The sequence below is a fragment of the Thamnophis sirtalis genome, unplaced genomic scaffold (assembly GCF_051295495.1).
Source record: "Thamnophis sirtalis isolate CommonGarterSnake01/CBP01778 unplaced genomic scaffold, rThaSir2_p1.2 scaffold_1, whole genome shotgun sequence".
Taxonomy (NCBI): domain Eukaryota; kingdom Metazoa; phylum Chordata; class Lepidosauria; order Squamata; family Natricidae; genus Thamnophis; species Thamnophis sirtalis.
Window position 1 is genome coordinate 34087 of NW_028261381.1, and position 20061 is coordinate 54147.

Below are 20061 nucleotides of genomic sequence, written 5' to 3' on the forward strand. Positions count from 1 at the left end.
AAAATTGATGGACTAATTACTTCAGAAACCTTCAAAAATATAAAATTTGTACAAAACCATCGATTTGTTGGACTTCATTGGGAAAGACTTTTAGAAAGCCTCATAACAAATTTGCAGAAAAGACTAATGGACTGTGTACATTTAAAAACAGGTAGCCAAATGCAAGACACCATGAATAAAGTACAATTTCTAAATTTTTTGGTGCCAAAGTACTGGGATATTGAAGAAATAGAAGTTCCATGGATAGCAGCTGAGGAACAACTGCACACATTTGGTGACATTTTCAATGACATTAACATCAATGACTACAGAATTTTTGTGGAGAATGTGTTAAAAGATTCGAAGAACTATGCAATTTCTGACAGTATTAAAAAAGCTAAAAATATTGAGAGAACAATTGCTGTTAGTTCTGCAGAAGCGGAAAGGAGTTTTTCAAAAATGAACGTATGTTCAGGGAGCAGAAGTTGCCTAACCGTTTCTAATTTAACCAACCTCATGACTATCAGTATTACCTCTTCCAAAATGGGACCCTATTCCTGCAGTGAAAAAGTGGTTAAGAGCCCACCATCATCACACAGTCTATGATCCGAGAATCAAGATCAAGAAAAGTGGAAATGAGGAGAGTGCCAATGAAAAAACCACGTGGAAACATCTTAAAGACTATTAACACTTTTATAATAAGTATTTGTGTACCTCTTTTATTGTCTTGTGTATTTCATTTATTTAAGTATTAAATGCTTAAATTTGTACATCGTGGTATATCTTCCTTTTTGTAGGACACTATTATCATTGGTGCAAAGAAGTGAGGTTGAGGACAACACTTTTATTGCCCTTATGTAAGTATTTGTGTACCTACTTTATTGTTTTGTGTACTTCATTTATTTAAGTATTAAATGCATGAAATTGATATTTCTTTTTGTAAGTCATAATGGCAAAGAATCAGCATTGACTTGGCCACGCCCGCCTGGTCACATGACCACCAAGCCACGCCCACAGATGAGGGAGGTCAACTTATTTACCAAAGCATCTGTGGGCAGCACAAGAAGCGGGTGAGGCAGTAATTTACAGAACTCTCCGACTGCACTTGCTTTGACAAAAGACACTTATCACTAATTAGCTTAAGTGTCTCCAGCTAGGTACCTAGAGATGGGGGAGAGATTTACAGAACTCACATTACAGAACTTGCAACAGTAACAGAGATGGAAGTATCTTGAGGTCATCTAATCTTACCCACTGCTCTCACAAGAGAGTATTTCTGATAAAATGTCTACCCAGTCTCTTCTTGAAAGCTTCCAGTGATGGGGCACACACACTCTGGCGGAAATTTAAATTTAAAGCCTACAAACTACAATAATATAAGTGAAACTCGAAAAATTAGAATATCGTGCAAAAGTTCATTTTTTTCAGTAATGCAACTTAAAAGGTGAAACTAATATATGAGATAAGACTCATTACATGCAAAGCAAGATAGTTCAAGCCGTGATTTGTCATAATTGTGATGATTATGGCTTACAGCTCATGAAAACCCCAAATCCATAATCTCAGAAAATTAGAATATTACATGCAATTAATAAAACAAGGATTGTACATAGAACAATATCGGACCTCTGAAAAGTATAAGCATGCATATGTACTCAGTACTTGGTTTGGGCCCCTTTTGCAGCAATTACTGCCTCAATGCGGCGTGGCATGGAAGCTATCAGCCTGTGGCACTGCTAAAGTGTTATAGAAGACCAGGATGCTTCAATAGCGGCCTTCAGCTCTTCTGCACTGTTCGGTCTCATGTCTCTCATCTTTCTCTTGGCAATGCCCCATAGATTGTCTATGGGGTTCAGGTCAGGTGAGTTTGCTGGCCAATCAAGCACAGTAATCCCACGGTCATTGAACCATGTTTTGGTGCTTTTGGGAGTGTGGGCAGGTGCCAAGTCCTGCTGGAAAATGAAGTCAGCATCCCCATAAAGATCGTCTGCGGAAGGAAGCATGAAGTGCTCCAAAATCTCCTGGTAGACGGCTGTGTTGACCCTGGACTTAATGAAGCACAGTGGACCAACACCAGCAGATGACATGGCTTCCCAAATCAACACAGACTGTGGAAACTTCACACTGGACTTCAAGCATCTTGCAGTGTGTGCCTCTCCATTCTTCCTCCATACTCTGGGTCCTTGGTTTCCAAATGAGATGCAAAAGTTGCTCTCATCAGAAAAGAGGACTTTGGACCACTGAGCAACAGACCAGGTCTGTTTTTCTTTAGCCCAGGTAAGACGCTTCGGACGTTGTTTGTTGTTCAGGAGCGGCTTGACAAGAGGAATACGACATTTGGAGCCCATGTCCAGGATCCGATTGTGCACCTTTTTCTTTCACACTTCCTCTTCCACGGTAACTTTCTATTACTGTGTCTTGATACAGCACTTTGGGAACATCCAACTTCTTTTGCCATTACCTTTTGAGGCTTTCCCTCCTTATGGAGGGTGTCAATGATGTTTTTCTGCACAGCTGTGAACCAGACTGAGAGACCATTTAAAGTCTCAGGACCCCTTTGCAGGTGTTACGGTTTAATTAGCTGATTAGAGTGGGAACCTTTGAGCCTAGAATATTGCACCTTTTCACAATATTCCAATTTTCCGAGATTGTGGATTTGGGGTTTTCATGAGCTCTAAGACATAATCATCACAATGATGACAAATCACAGCTTGCATGTAATGAGTCTTGTCTCATATATTTGTTTCACCTTTTAAGTTGCATTACTGAAATAAACGAACTTTTGCACGATATTCTAATTTTCGAGTTTCACCTGTAATAGAAGGCTTTGTGTAGATGCTGGTTAGCATTTCTACAAGCAATTTCAAGACAAATGCAAATAAACTTTATTTTGCAAAGTACTTACAAACACAATAGTTTGCAAAGTATTGTACTTAAAAAGCAGAACAGTTCCCAAAATGCTAACAAACAGAATAACAAAAAAGAATATTTCAAAATACATAAAGAAGCAATTCTAGCATTGGTCTTCAAGGCCACCAAAAAACGAAAAACCAACTTGGTTCCTCTTTTTGGTCACAGCTTTGATTTTCTAACATAAGTCCCCTTTCTGAATAAATTTGTTCTTGTGAAAAATTCACTAAATGATACCTGCAGGATTACCTATACACCTCTCTGAACAGCGTCTGGGAGGCTGGGATTGTTGCTGCACAAAAGGCTGATCGTCAACAGATCAAGTAATTGACAGATTCCATGAACGGAAGGCTTATGACTGTTATTGAAATGTAGGGTGGCTACATCGGTCATATTTGAAATGTCAGAAATGTTTATTTGTACATTTTGAGTTTTTTATTATTCTCACTTTAACAGATTCCAATAAATGATTGAGATGGGCAAATTTTCATCTCAGCTCTGCACACCAATAGTTGCCCAATGATTGTGTACAAATATATATTCGCCTAAGTAGGCCAAAATTTCACTTTTACTTTCTTAAATATTCAAGTTTAAGGTTTATTAACATTTTGGATGGACCAAGCACACTGTAGTTGTTCAATAATAAAACTAATCATCCAAAATACAACTTGCCTAATAATCATGCTCACAGTGTATACATTTCTACCGAATTGATTAAAGGATATACTTACTGCCATAAACTACCAACAGGCATAGTATTGTAGGAAGTTAAAACCCACCCCTCTGCTAGAAAAATGAAATATCCTGGGAAATATTAAGAAGGCAGAATATTACATTTTCCTGGATAAGAAATGGAGAAACATGTTTTAGGCGGGAAACAGACTCACACTTAATAGCCCAAATCTTTGTCAATGGGCCATTAAAATGCCTGAGCCAGTCTATTCCACGTAACAAAGATCTCCCTCCTTCAGCTCCATGGTGAAGGGATTAACGCATGATAGTATTAGCCCTTCACCCATCTCACCACCGGACACCTTGGAACACAACCAAGCTTGGGAGTCAAAAGACGCACAACCTACAAAGTTAGCTAAGAATCCCCCCCCCCCCCGGACCTGGAATTTGACAACCAATCAGAATACATTTCTTACAAAGGAACAGTAAACAGAGAAGTAGGGCCGAACAGAGCAATAGCAATAGCAGTAGACTTATATACCGCTTCATAGGGCTTTCAGGCCTCTCTAAGCGGTTTACAGAGAGTCAGCATATTGCCCCCAACAATCTGGGTCCTCATTTTACCCACCTCGGAAGGATGGAAGGCTGAGTCAACCCTGAGCCGGTGAGATTTGAACCGCTGAACTGCTGATCTAGCAGTAGCCTGCAGTGCTGCATTTAACCACTGTGCCACCTGAGTATAAAAAACTCAGGAACTCTCAGTAAACCCTTCACTTCTTTTTCTTCACCCAACATCTTTGAAGCATGTGATCCACTTTTTGCCTAGGACCACAAGCCATGTGGTCCTGTCCACCATTAATACCATCTTTCCAAGCAGCCTCCATGTTTCCAGTGTCTTTCCCCCCACTTGGAACTGAACCCAGATGGACATTTCTTCCAACAGTATTACCAATAGCAGTTAATGACAGAACTTACTATTTAAATAAGTTACTACTCACTTCTAAAAGATGTTAATTAATAATGTATATAATGTACATCCCAATAGCAGCAGCCACTGACGAGACAGTACAATACACATACCTGTAATTTTCAGAATACTCACAAACCAAAACCTCAGAAACATTATACTTCTGGAAATGAAGCCAAAGGTCAACCTGAAATAATCAAGAAGATAAATATACTTTCAGAGTAGCATCAAGGGAAACAAACATATTCTAATCTTAACTTACCTCTGATACTGAAGGATTCAGACCATCAACATGCACAAAATAATTGTTTTCCAACTCTTTTTTCCTTATTTCTAAAAATAAACAAAGCATATAATTTAGGTATTGATTTATTCTTAAATTAAAACAAATGTCACACAGATAAAGAGTGTTATCAATACAGGGACCGTGTAGAACAGAGGTATCAAATTCAAAGCCGGGGGGCTGGATCCTCCCATGGGGTGCTTAGATCTGGCCCACATGGCCGCCCTGGAAACAGCGAAGGACCAGCCCAAGGTCCCTCTGCCAGCAGAAACGGGCTCTCCTGCAACCCTCTGCCCGTGAAAACAGCTCGGGAGAACTGCGTGCAGCCCTCCCAACTGTTTTGGCTGGCAGAGGGTTGCAGGAGGCCATAGCAGCCAAAAATGGAGGTCAGGAGCGCCTGTTTACCTGGAAGAGCGCTCAAGTAACAACATTGTAACTGACACAAGGAACATTGAGCTGGCCATGCCCACCCCAGCCCCCTAAGGTCAAACACAACTCTGATTCAGCGGTCAATGCTTCTAGATCAGTGGTTCTCAACTTTCCTAATGCCACGACCCTTTAATACAGTTCCTCATGTTGTGGTGACCCACAACCATAAAATTGTTTTGTTTTCCGTATTTTTTCAAAAATATGTGTTTTCTGATGGTCTTAGGCAACCCCTGTGAAAGGGTCGTTTGACCCCCCCCCAAAGGGGTCCCTCAAGGTCCCACAGGTTGAGAACCACTGTTCTAGGTACTTTATTTATTGCTTATCTTTTTCAAAATCTTCCCAGATATTGATGTCAGGCTGATTGGTTTGTAATTTTTTTTCTTCCTTTTTTGAAGACGGGAACTTCAAAAGTTAGAACGATGTCAGCTCTTTTCCTGTCCATAGTGATGCAAGAACTTTGAAAGATGTTTCAATGGTTCTGAAATCATATCTGCCAGTTCCTTCAAAACCCTGGGACATAGTCCATCAAGACCCAGTGACCTGAAACCACTAACCCTAACCCTTGCCTTATTTTTACATATTTCAATTTGCATTCCTAACCTGTTGTTTACAGTTGTGTTTTTGGTAAGTTGAATAGAGTTTACTTTCTGCATAAAGTAAGAGTTAAGTTCGGCTTTCTCTTTTTTTATTTAAAAAAAGTTGAAACTTTTAAAATTGTTTTATGGTGCTTTTTCTCTTTTTTAGTGGCATTGAACTGGATTAGGTTTTTATAATTGTATTTTTCAGATTTTCCCAAGCTTCTTGAGATGTTTTCCCCTCTAGGATTTTCATCCATGGCATCTTTCTTAGGCTCTCTCTGAGTTTGTTAAAATTAGCTCTTTTAAAGTCTATGACACTGGTTTGATTGTGTCGGTTTTATATTGAATTTTAATATGACGTGGTCACTCTCCCCTAAAGTTCCTACAGCTTCAATCCCCTCTATCACTTCTTCGCTGTTGGTAAGAATAAGGTACAGTACAGCTATTCTGTATTCCATCCGCCAGTCAGTGCCGACTGGCGACCACCCGGAGGAGAGCCTTCTCAGTTGCTGCTCCGACGCTATGGAACAATCTCCCCGTGGAGATTCGTACCCTGACCACAGTCCAGGCCTTCCGTACAGCCCTCAAGATCTGGCTAGCCCGTCAGGCCTGGGGATAAATTCTCTTGCCCCTCCCGAATGCTGAGTGAATGTTGTGTTTTAGTACTTTTTAGTTCACATTTTTTTCTGTATTTTGTCTTTCACTCCCCCTCTCTTACTATTGTAAGCCACCCTGAGTCCCCTCAGGGAAAAGGGCGGCCTATAAATGCTAAATAAAATCTAACAAAAAAAAAATCTAACAAAATCTAGCTGTTCCTCTAGTTACCACTCTACCTTTGGGATGATGAAGTTGTCAGCTAGGTTGGTCAGGAATGTGTTTAATCTCCCACTTGATGCAGAATTTATCTCCCAGCTGATGTTGGGGTAGTTAAAGTCCACCATTACTACTGTAGTGCATTTCCTATACACATTGGATAACTGAATTTTCTCAATTTCACTCTTCAAATATCCTGAAATTGAAAATACCTATAACATAATGATATATGAGCCATGTTGGTGCAGTGGTTAGACTGCAAGCTACTTCTACTGACTGCTGACTGCCTGCAATTTGGCAGTTCAAATCTCACCAGGTTCAAGGTTGACTCAACCTTCCATCCTTCTGAGGTGGGTAAAATGAGGACCCAAATTTTGGAGGGCAATATAAACAGACTGACTCTGTAAACCTCTTAAAGAGGGCTGTAAAGCACTGTAAAGCAGTATATAAGTAAGTGCTATTGCTATATCCAAACATAAAAACAAATCAGAAAAGAGGGAGGAGCCAACATCGCGACGGTATGGACGTGCAGTCTCGATGCTCCAAGACCGCTGCCGATACTTTTGCCCCTGGGTGGTCCAATCAGACCTAAACCGTCCCGAAGAGACGGTGAACAGGAAGACTGCGTCTTGCTGATCTCAGGGACCCCGCAAAGTCCCTGATTGATCCAAGAGAAGCTTTTCAAGCTGGCGACAAAAGGCAGCCTAGGCTGATGAAGTTGGCACGGCTCCGGAACGGAAGTAAACAGAAAGAGAAAGTGTGTCCATCTGGTGAGGAATCCTTTCTGTTTTGAAAAAGACTGCCCAAAAAAACCTTTTTTATGCTAAATTAAATCCTTAAGCAGCGAAATTGACCTGCATTGGATTGTTTTAGATAGTATGCTTTTTTTTTCTTTTTGTAATTACACTTTGTGGATTGAAGTGCTCGCAACTTTTTTTTCTCTCCTCTTCTTAAAGTGAACAGTTTTTCTTCTTTGACCTTTTTCTTGCTTTACTTTTTAACTTAAGGATTAAAATCTCCTTTTCTACTCTAACAAAAGTTTCTATTTTTTGCTATTAAACTCCATTTAAGAACTTTGTTACCCTTAAGCCTGAGACAACATCAGAGTGAAAGGAAGCAATATTGCCGCTCGGAGGCTAGAGGCTAGTTTCTGAAACTATACATTCATTCCTGTTTCTCCTTTGATTTCACTGTCTTTGCACTTCAAAGTTCCGTAATTAGAGATTTTAGAGATTTTATTAATATTTGTAGGCCGCCCTTTTCCCTGAGGGGACTCAGGGCGGCTCACATAAAATCAGGGGGGGGGGGGAATACAGACATTGACATAGAGACATATAATAAAATAGTAAGCAACATACATTCATCATAAAAGTGATAAGAGCCAAGGGCATGAAGTGTTTACAAAGGTGCCCTTTGAGTGGCAGTAATTTACAATTTGGAAATTTGGATTAATTTTCAGAAGAGGAAACTTTAATTTTGCAAAATATTTGGGATGGAATTCAAACTTTATTGGAGGTAACTGGGAGAATTGAGAAGAAGATGGAGTTTATACTAGAAAAAAATGATGGAGATGGAGCCCAAAAATTGAAGAGAAAAATGAATATAAACATAAGAAAATTAATGATTTGATTTGTGAAGTGAAAATGGTTGAAAGCAAAAAAAAATAAAAAAATGGGAGTATGGAAAAGGGAATTTGATGGACTGGAGCTCTACCCCAAATTTCAAGGCACAGAATAAGCAAAAAGGGAAAAAATGATGGTTTTAAGGAGAGAAACCTTACCAGAAGCACGATCGACAACCAAAGATAAATTAATTAAAGTAGCAAATGGAGGGTGCCAATATTATCTGAGAGATGCAACAAGTAACAATGTGCGGAGAGATGTCCATAAAAACTTTATTAAGGAAAAAACAGAAGATTAATTCCACAAATGGCAAAAGAAATAAGACTATATGCCTTCTGGAAGGATACAGGTTGATATATGAAAGTTGATAATAAAAAAGTAGTTAAGATTGGTGATTAGTAAGTAGGAATTTAGTAATTTTTAGACTGCTTTGTTAAATTAATAGTTGATAATGGTGGCAAGGTACATATTTATGTTGACTGGAGGTGAGGAAGTTGGATATAAGTAGTAAATGATTTTGTTAACGAATATTAATGAGAAGGATTAGGATTAGTTAGAGATATAGTTAATGATATAAATATGTACTGGTTTAACATAAGGAATTTGGATATAAATTGCAAACAGTGACTTGGGAAAAAAGGCTTAGAAATTTTGTCAACTAATCTTTATTTAGAATATGTTATAAAGGCTTAAGGTTATTGGATGATTTTTGTAATAATTAATGAAATGCCATCAGGTGGTTGTGTTTTTAAACTATGGATTATTTTAGGCAAAAGGGCACTAAAACAACTTCAGTCAAATGAGAACTATGCTATGTTGATAGTAAGATTCTTTAAGAATCTTTGACATCCGATATGAATATAAGTAATGACTGTGGAAGAGATGCACGAAAGCTAATTGTAACCAATTGACACACTTTCTACAAGATGTAATGTAAGATGATGATTTTTTTTGTGTTGTTGGTTTAATAAAAATAAATTTTTCTTGCCAAAAAAAGAACAAATGAAAAAAGCTAATTGAAAAAGATAGATCACGACATGAAACTATTTTATAAATTAATAATACTAATTGTCAGTTTGTATTGGTAACCCGTACCATCAGTTTTGAAATGGATTTTTAAAGTAATATTAGCACAACAGAACTGCACTTTTTGGAATGTTAACACCACGATTGAAGTAAACAATGTTAACTGTTATACATTTTCTTATTCTTGTTTTGAACATTGTTTTGGCACATTTATATGGAAACAAATGGTTTATATAATGAAATTGTATGTCAGGCTTGCCCTGACCTGGTCCCTTAGCAAAGAAAGATCCTCGATGCCATTTTTATTGAAAAGTATACTTTTACTGAAAGCCAAGTGGATTACAGCATAGCAAAGCCAGAATTAAAGATTTGTGCGCCAAATTTTCCCAATTAACTTTCTCTGTCCTGCCCCTTAATAGTCCCTTATTGTCCAATTATATTTGAATGGATTATTTGAGTAACTGTTTTTCAACAGTGGGCTGGATGGTTAGCCACTGCATTCCATTCCCATATCTTTGACCTTGAGACAGTGTTTCTGGAAGGCACAATGAGTAGTTACTCCCCCCCCCCGCCCCCGCTCAACCAGCTCTCTCTTCCCATGTCCATGGCTGACTGGTGGTTAGCAAATGCAAAGCTTAGCGTATGATGGCAGTTTTGACACCTAAAGAAATATAAATTGAGAATGGTGCAATCAGCTAACAAATAAAAAAGAAACAAAAATGAATGGATAGATTATTTTGTATTTACCGTATTTTTTGGACTATAAGATGCATCGGAGTATAAGGCGCACCCTAATTTTGGGGGAAGAAAACAGGGAAAAAAGGTTTCTGCCTCAGTAATCTGGCTAGCGTCCTTACAGCAAACAGCAAATAACCTGGCCAGGTTCAGCAGGAGGAGCAGCTGATTGAAGGATGGAATACCCCCAACCAGCTGTTCCAGGCTGCAGGGATTGCCACAGACCATCGCCGCCTGTGTGCCTCGCATTTTCTGGCAGTTCCAGATGGCAGGGATCCTCACTTCCACTCGGATTTTGATAATGAGCAGCACAGATTTTTTTATCCATTTAAAACAAACCCTATCACCCTACGTGGATTTAACTGGTGTGTGGGGTGGGATGGGGGATGATTTTCATGGGGACAAAAGAGGGACTTGGCTGCTCGAAGAAGCTGGCCCAGTGCTGGTGACGCACTGTTACTGTAAATGCCCTTGTACGGGAAGGGTTTGGGCCCCTGTAGTAGGTGTCTCTCCAAGGGGGCTTCAGCGATTCCAAGCGCCACCAGCGGCGTAAAACTGAAACCAGATGGGGGCAGGGCCGAAGTCGCGATGACACGACGTGCGATCTCAATGCTCTGAGATCGCAGTCGACAGTTTTGCCAACTGGCCAAACTTTGCCAAACTGATCTAAACTGTCCCGAGGAGACAGTGAAAAGGAAGAATACGTCTTGCTGATCTTGGGGATATCACAAAATCCCCGAAAGAAGCAAGAGAAGTTCTTTGAGCCGGTGACAAAAATTCCAGCCAAGGCTGATGAGGTCGGGGCGGTCCCAAAACAGAAGGAATGGAAAGTGAAATTGTTTCCAGCTGCTGAGGAATCTTTATTCTTTTAAAAGAGAGACTGCCTATAAAAACTTAAAAATTGATTTAAATTGAAGAATAGAAGAATCAAGCAGCGAAATTAAACTTCTAATGGCTTTGGACAGTGGTTATCTCACTTTTTTAAATACTATCTTTATGGATGGAATCTTTACAAGCCTTTTAAAATGGATGAACTCTTTTCCCTACTTTTTTCTCTGTGACTTTTTGTGATTTAAAGACCAAAGTTTTCCTCTCTCATTGCTGCGGGTATTTTTTTAAAATTCATTTAAAGATTGGACCCCTTTTTCTAATTTGAAATACAAAATAGACATAAAAAGAAACATTTTAACAGTGGTACGCTGCTTGAATGAGGGGAGGTTTTTTTGATTGGAGCTTTGTGTATTCAAGAGGAACTTTCTCCTTTCCTCACGGTTTGTTTTGATGGCTCGTTACAGAGCGATAGTGGTAAGCCAGATGTCCCTTTAAAGTGTGTTTTCAACCAGAGAAGAGGGGAAAAAATGGCTTTTGAGAATCCATGTTTTAACATTAATAATTTTCCAAGCAAGAGCAGCTGCTGCTTGTTAAGATGGCACAATGTCAAGAAAATATAGAGATTGTAAAATTACAGACAATATTTTCAGAATTATTAAAATTATCAAATACATATGAGACAATAGAACAAAAACTGGAATACTTGGAGCAGCTAACAGCAAAATATGATGAAAAAATTGAAGATGTTTATCAAATGCAAAATGAGGGGACTGAAACCCCAAAAACTGAAGTGGAAAATGAATATAAAGAGATTAAACTTGCTGAAATTTATGGCAATTGGTTTGTTTTTGAAAATGCAAAGAATGGAATATTGAAAGAGGAAATAAATGGAGAGGAAATCTATCTCAAAGGGCAAGAAATAGAAGAAAAAGAAACAATTAAAGAATTTATGGACTATGAAACCTTATCAGCAAAAATATTGATAACACTGCTGACAATCAAAGATGAGCGGAATAAAGAAACAGAAAGAGGGCATCAAAATTGTATGAGAGATCTTACAACCAAGGAGTTGCTAAGAGAAGTCCATACAAAGCGGTTTTTGGCAAGTTCCAAGCACGGCTTTCTTTCCCAGTTACTCGGAGGTTTTTATATATGCCGCCCCCCTCCTCCTCCTCCTCCTCCTCCTGCAAATGAGAGGTGCCTCAGAGATGCTAGATTTCTCAGGACACTAGATCGGAAGTTAAAAACCTGGAATGAGATGCAATCAAGCTTGATTCAAAGGCGTTGGGTTCAGATCACTGCACTGCCACCCAAAAATGCTGTTATAGTGATCTCTGCAGAGCCAACTTCACCTGCCCTTTCTCGGGCAGTTCCAGGCAGCAGAGATCGCGATAACAGCATTTTTGGGTGGCAGCGAAGTGATCTCAGGAGCTTGATTATATCCCATTCCAGGTTTTTAACTTCCCAATCTAGTATCCTGAGAAAAGCCATTTTTGCAATCAGGGAGGTAAAAGAGCATTTTAGGTGACAGGCGGTTCCAAGCTTCAGGGATCACGGAGCAGCCTGGAACCACCCGCCGCCTGAAACGCTCTTTTTCCTCCCCAATTGCAAAAACAGGGTATGCATTTCTCCTGGCTAGATCTTTCTCCTGGGACAGGAGCCAAGCCAGCAATCGGCTGGTTGTCTCTGATCTGCCTGCCCTGTATCCGTGCCTGGCTCTTGCGCCCTCACCCAACCCTGCTGCCCTCTTTCTTTTCTTCCTGCCTCCCCTGGCTGACAGGAGAACAGAGAAGGTGAGTCCGCAGAGGAGGAGGGCGAGGAGGAGACTCTGCAGTGTGCACTGGGGAACTGGGAAGGAAAGTATTTTGAGGTGGCAGCACGTGCTGGAACCGCCTGCCACCTGAAACTTTTTTGGCCTCCGCACAGGCCCTTTTTGGGATCGGGTAGCGGATTGTGGTGCTGCCGCCCCAAAATGCTTCCGTTGAAAAGACTTTGAGCGCAATTCCTGGGGAATTCTTTGGGAATCTGACTCCATGTGGAAGTGAGGATCCCCTGCCCCGGCCTAGAACCACCTGAAAATGTGACACACGGAGCGGGTGGGTGGAGCTACATTCGGAGTATAAGATCCAGATTTTCACTCTCTTATGGGGGGGGGGAAAGGTGTGTCTTATACTCCGAAAAATATGGTACTTTTATTTTCCTTTATAGTTTAGTAGGAGAATACAATATTTCTCAATGTATAAATTAATACAGACTTTTCCCCTTGAGGGAAGAGACAGGCATTAACTCTCTAATAAAATATCTAGAAATACTTTCCACAGGGACAAATAAAGGCACAGTGCTGCCCAAAGGACAACAAAAAAGAGCTTTCCTCTACTTCCAGGAAAAAAAAGCAATCCAAAGTTACAGCACTATTTGCATTATTCCAAACTAATACAACATCAGTACTGACCTGTTGAAGACCTCTCTAGAGGGTTGGCACACAAAACTGATGTCTCAAGTGTTGTTGGGTTCTCTGCAGCATCAAACCACTCTTCGCTGATTTCTTGCGTATTTAAAGAACCTTACAATAATAATTTAAAATAAACAATTGAGTATACAAGCATAGATTGCAAAGCATACCAGCATGGATTGTAAAGAAGCTTTTGTCATTCTTACTGCTCCCATGCAACCTCTTTCTGGGTGTTGAACCTAACTGAATAGGTGAGCAATTGGTAAGAGAACACCCAGCTTATCTGAATGAGTTCAGGTATCCTGGATTGGATAGTTTACACCCCAAGGTACTGAAGGAGTGGCAGATGTGATCTCAGAACTACTGAATGAAATCTCCGAGAGTTCCCGTAGCACAGGGAAACTGCCAAAGGACTGGAAAAAAGCTGATGTGCTTCCAATCTTCCCCCCAAAAAAGGGGGGGGGTGGATTGAGGAAACTACAGACCAGCAGCTTGACATCGATACCTGGGAAAATTCTGTAAAACGTAATCAAGCAGCAGATTTGTAAGCATCTACTAATGATCAAGGTAATTAACAGAAGCAAGCGTGGGTTTGTTAAGAACAGGCAATGCAAAACAAACTTTATTGCGTTCTTTGATAAAATGACTAGGATCAAGGAAATGCTGTGGATACAGATTTTAGTCTCCTTCATGGATTACTGCCTTGTCGTGGCGAAGGGACTTGCGTAGCTCAATTAAGCTATGAGCTCTGCTGTACAGGGCCACCCAAAACGTCATAGGTCATAGAAGAGAGCTCTGACAAAACGTGATCAACTGGAGAAGGAAATGGCAAACCATCCCAAAGAAAAAGAAATGCAAGAAAGGAAAATGGCTGTCTGAGGAAGCTTTGTCAATAGCTTAGTAAAGAAAGGAAGCGAAAGGCAAGGGAGAAAGATTGGATGTAGTTGAATGCAGAATTCCAGAGAATAGCTAGAAGAGATAAGAATGCCTTCTTAAATGAACAGTGAAAATTAATAGAAGAAAACAATAGAACAGGGAGGACCAGAGATCTCTTCAAGAAAATTAGAGATATTTTATGCAAAGATAGGCATGATAAAGGAACCAAATGGCAGGGACCTAACAGAGGCAGAAGAGATGGCAAAATACACAGAAGAACTATACAAGAACGAGCTTAACGTCCCTGATAATCACAATGGGACGGTCACTGACCTAGAGCTAGACAACCTAGAATGTGAAGCCAAATCAGCCTTAGGAAATCTGAGCAACAACAAAGATAGTGGAAGTGACAGTATTTCAGCTGAGCTATTCAAAATCTTAAAAGACAATGCAGTAAAAGTGCTGCACTCAATTTGCCAGAAAATTTGGAAAACTCAACAGTGGCCACAGGATTGGAAAAGGTCAGTTTACATTCCAATTCCAAAGAAAGGCAATGCCAAAGAATGCTCAAACTATTGCACCATTGCACCCTGCCTATTTATTTTGTATGCAAAGCACATCATGAGAAAGGCAGGGCTAGAGGGATCAAAAGTGGGAATTAAAATTGCCGGGAGAAATATCAACAACTCAGATATGCAGATGATGCTACTCTAATATACATTTCAATTGTTTTACTATCGGTTCTCCTCCCGCTTTCAAAGCTTCAGCAGGGATATTGTCTACCCCAGGTGCCTTCCGGTTTGGACACGTTTGCCGTATGGACAATAGCCGATTACCTTACCGATCGATTAACTCGCTGCGACCGGATGGGTGGAAAATCACACGAAATGCCCCAAAGAAAACGTGGATATCCCAAGTGGCTCACGATCTTCAACCACTCCATTTCTCGATAACCGATGCCCAACAAGCCGCCCTAAATCGGAATCAATGGCGTGCTGTAATCCGTGACGTCCTGCCTCTGGCCTTCACAATGCAACGGTCACTGCCTTATGGATGTTGACATTTACGAAGATTAAGTCCAAGTAAGTCCATACTACTCTAATGGCAGAAAGTGAAGAGAAACTAAAGAGCCTCTTGATGCAGGTGAAGGAGGAGAGTGCCAACATTGGCTCAAAACTCAACATTAAGAAAACTGAAATTATGGCTTCTGGCCCTCTCAACTTCTGGGAAATAGATGGGGAAGAAATGGAGGTAGTGACAGATTTTATTTTCCTGGGGTCCAAGATCACCGCAGATGGGGACTGCAGCCAATAAATTAAAAGTCGCTTGCTTCTGGGGAGGAAAGCTATGGCAAATCTAGACAATATACTAAAAAGCAGAGACATCACCCTGCCAACAAAAGTGTGTATAGTCAAGTCTACGGTTTTCCCAGTTGCAATGTATGGCTGTGAAAGTTGGACCATAAAAAAGGCTGAGTGCCAAAGAATTTTATATATATATATATATATATATAAATTGTTATTTTTATTTTTAAACAAACATAAAACAAACAGACACAGACACACACAATACATAAAATGCAACACAATGTAACAAGGGCAACATTAAAATTAATGTCTTTCTGTCTGGATGGTCTCCTGGGGTGAGCCGATAGAAAGAGAATATATATAATGATTATTAAACATTCATTTGACTATAACTGTTATTACATCCTTTTATATAAAATATTCTAAATTTAAAGTAAATCTATATTTACATCTTTACATATTCTATATAAAAATTGTTTATATTTCATAATACGGCTTTTAAACATTCTCTCATAGTCCTCATTTACAATTTGTATAAAGTTTCATATCAATCTGATGTGTGTGTGTGTGTGTGTGTGTATGTATGTGTGTATGTGTGTGTATATATATATATATATATATATATATATATATATATGTATGTATGTATATATGTGTGTATATATATATATATATGTATGTATGTATGTATGTATATATATATATGCATTATTATCATTGTTACTCATGTATTTTGACTATAACTATTATCACTCCATTATACTCTAATACTACCCTAATACATAATACTCTAAATTTATGACCTTTCATTACATCATCCTGTGTCCTTCCAGTAGTAGTGCAATTTTATATCTCTTGCCATTTGTAGTATTAGTGTTCTGATTGCTTTCTTGGTAAGTCTTATATGGACTTCTCTTAGCAACTTGTTGCTCATTGCATATCTTGTAAAAACTTGAAACCCTCCATCTGTTCCTTCCATCAGCTTGCCTTTGGTTATCACCGATGGTTCTGCCAAAATTTCTCTCATTACTTCTGTCAAATTTGCTCCCTTTTCTTCTTCTATATTTTGAGATCTGAGATAGAGTTCCAATTCGTTGATCTCCCCTTTCCATATTCCACTTTTGCCATTTCCAACCAGGCTCAGTTTATTGTCAATATCAACAATTTTCTTACCTCTTTGTTCATCTTTTTCTTCAATGTTTAAAACTCTGCCCTCAATTTTCATCATTGTTTTATAAATATCCTCAATTTTTCCATTTTTCCTGTTCTGTGTTCTATTCTCCATTCTCTTCTCAATATTCTCTGTTTTTACTAGTATTTTTTGAATATCTAGCATAATCATTTGCAATATTAATGTTTCTTGTTCATGTTGTGCCAGTCTTTCAATTATAAACACTGCCACTATAACATCCAAGGCTTTTTTGTTAAATTTCAAGCAAGTTCATTATAATCTTTCAAGTCAAGGCTTTCTCTTCACTTCAGTCCAGCTACTGATAGTACTCCAGAAGAGCAGCTGTATAAACAACCTGTGCTCTTCCCACTATCGCTTTCAATAAACAAACTGAAAAGCCTTGAGATATAAGTCAAATGTTCAAAGAGAAAAATAATGTTTCCAAGCCTCCAACCTGCCACTCCAGTGGCAGTGTTACTTCTTTTTCCTCTGCTTTTACATCCCTCTTTGTATTCCAAACTTAAGGAGAAAAGTTCTTTAAAAAAAATCCAATCAAGTGTTGTAAAAAAAAAGAAATTCTTAATCCATAAGTATAAACAAAAAGAATGAAAAGTAGAACAAGAAAAATTAACCAATCCAATTTTAAATGTTGGAAACATTTATAAAGATTCCATTAGTAAAAAGACAAAAAGATAACACACTAAGTTTAATTCTGGCTTAATCTCGCCACTTACTCTCTTCTCTCTTCAATTTTAATTTAACTTGGTTTTTTTGGGGTGATCAATAAAAATAAACATTTTCTCACCAACCTGACACACTTTCTCGCCTGCTTTCCTTCCATTCTGGAGCTGTCCCAACTTCAGTAGCTTCAATGGCTGCGTCTCTGTTGCCGGAAAAAAGAGCTTCTATTGGATCAATCAGGGACTTGGTGATGTCCCTGAGATCAGCAGGATGTGTCCTTCTCTATCACCATCTCTACAGGACGGTTTAGGTCCAAAAGGACTCTCCAGAGGCAGAGATATTGATGGCGGACTTGCAGCTCCAAGTTGCCCATTGTATCATCGCGACGTCAGATCCGCCTTCTCTGAGTGCCAAAGAATCGACACCTTTGAACTATGATCCTGGAGAAGACTCCTGAGAGTTCCTTGGACTGCAAGGCAATCAAACCAGTCAGTCCTAGAGAAGATCAACCCTGACTGCTCTTTAGAAGGCCAGATCCTGAAGATGAGACTCAAATACTTTGGCTACCTAATGAGAAGGAAGGACTCACTGGAGAAGAGCCTAATGCTGGGAAAGATTGAGGGCAAAAGAAGAAGGGGATGACAGAGAATGAGGTGGCTGGATGGAGTCACTGAAGGCGTGAGCTTAAATGGACTCCAAAGGAAGGCAGAAAGGTCTAGAGAAGCATTGTTCATGGGGTCATGATGAGCTGGACACGGCTTCGCAACTAACAACATAGATTTTAGTAAGGCATTTGATAAAGTAGACCACAATGTACTTCTTAGTAAGATGAAACAATGTGAGAGACAGTATCATTACCATATAGGTCTGCCATTAGCTGAACAACCACACTTAAGAGTATGGCCTTCAATGGAACTACAACCAAAGTATATGGAGGGAAGGGTGCAGGTGAGTACCTTAAGGTTCTCCTTGGGTCCAGTTCTCTTGAACGTTTTCATAAACAACCTAGATGAAGGGTTTGAAAGAATGTTCATGATATTTGCAGATGATGCAAAGCTGGGGAGGCAATATTAAAACTGGAGGTTTTTAAAAAGAGATTGAGCAGCCATTCGTCTGAAATAATATAGGGTCTCCTGCTTGAGCAGAGGGTTGAACTAGAAGATCTCCAAAGCCCCTACCATTATTCTGTTATTGCCTCCTTTGATAAAGTGACTAAATTAGTCTATCAGAGAAGTGCTATGGATATAGTATAATAAGGTTTATCTGGCATGGTCTGTTTTTAACAAATCCATGCTGCTTTCTGTTAATCTCTTTGTTCATTTCTAGATGTTATCTTTTCCAGGATTTCTGCAAGTATTAATGTCAAGCTAATTGGTAGACTCCCTGATCTCCTTTTTTGTACACAGGAGCCACATCAACTCTTTTTCAGTCATCTAGCAGGTCCCCTCTGCTCCAGGAGTTTTTAAAGATTTTGCTCAGTGCTTCTGAGATCACATCTGCCAGGGCCTTCAGAACCCTGGAATGTAAACCATCTGGCCTTGGTGATTTGAACTCGCGTAGAGTGGATAGGTTGTTTTTTTTCCAACCATTTGTCTATTTTGACCTACACTCCTATTCTGCTTCCCACTGTGCTGCTTTTGGTAGGTCAGACTATTTTTTCTCTTTGAACGAACATAGAGGCAAAGAAAGTGTTAAGTAGTTTACCTTTCTCACTGGATATCTGCCTTTCATGGCCACTGCACTGACTGAATACGTGAATCTGTGAGAATATATTTATTTTCAGAAATATTTATTTTAAGAGCAGAGGTAGTGAAGTGGTTAGGGTGCAGTTTTGCAGACTACTTCAGCTGACCGCTAGCTGCAGTTCGGCAGTTCAAATCTCACCAGCTCAACCTTGACTTGGCTTTCTATCCTTCTCAGGTGGGTAAAATGAGGACCCAGATTGTTGGGGGGGGCAATATGCTGACTCTGTAAACTGCTGCAAGGACTGTAAAAGCACTATGAAGCAGTATATAAATCTAAGTGCTATTGCTATTTGCTTTGCTTATTTATTTATTAAAATCATGCCTCCCATTTCACTATTGAAACGATTCTGGGCAACTATCCGAACATATTGAGCTATGTTGATGACACACAGCTTTATATTGCTATCCTTGGTTGGTGTGCAGGGAATGCTCCTTGGAGGGTGGTAAGGTATATATAGGCTCAAACTGCACCCAAGCAACACAGGTTGGTACAATGAGAGTCTCCCTCAGCACCACTACATTTCTGGATAGAGACACTACCTATTCAAGATCAGGTTTATGATTTGAAGATGAGGACTCACGACTCCTGCTTTAGCAGTAGGAGTAGGCAGGGGTCAGAGGGGTGCAACGGGGCCATTTCCTAACTTGCACAGAAGACCTGGTGACAGCAACATGTACTCTACTACCACTTAGAAAGATTACTGTAATACTATAAAACACTTTACACGGGGATACATGTAAAGAATATTCTAAAATTACAATTGCTCCAGAAGGCAGAAACCTATGTTTTAGTTGGCTCTTGATGTTTGAGCACATATTGCGTCTACATTGTAGGACATACACTGAATATTAGTTTAGCTCCAAGTACAATTTAAAGAAAGAGGTTGAACTTACTTTTCTCTTCAAGACTGTTTTCTTTCTCCATCTTGGAAAGGTACTGATGAGAATCACTGTTTTCATTCTTTTGAGATGTAATCTATTAAA

At 39.5% G+C, this 20061-nt stretch overlaps 1 protein-coding gene and 1 long non-coding RNA gene across 2 annotated transcripts in view; one reads left to right on the plus strand and one right to left on the minus strand.

The window, feature by feature from the left end:
* Positions 1-20061, plus strand: part of LOC148049307 (uncharacterized) — a 42277-nt gene that overhangs the window by 16599 nt on the left and 5617 nt on the right. The window contains exon 2 of the long non-coding RNA XR_015695555.1: positions 777-836. This is a non-coding gene — a long non-coding RNA (uncharacterized LOC148049307). The remainder of the gene's footprint in view (positions 1-776; positions 837-20061) is intronic.
* RBM44 (RNA binding motif protein 44) overlaps positions 1-20061 on the minus strand; it is a 36167-nt gene that overhangs the window by 9875 nt on the left and 6231 nt on the right. Inside the window, exons 5-8 of the mRNA XM_087706118.1 lie at positions 19972-20053; positions 13298-13408; positions 4791-4861; positions 4642-4715 (exon numbers count right to left, since the gene is read on the minus strand). Of these exons, the coding sequence (XP_087562244.1) occupies positions 4642-4715; positions 4791-4861; positions 13298-13408; positions 19972-20053 (338 nt within the window). The remainder of the gene's footprint in view (positions 1-4641; positions 4716-4790; positions 4862-13297; positions 13409-19971; positions 20054-20061) is intronic.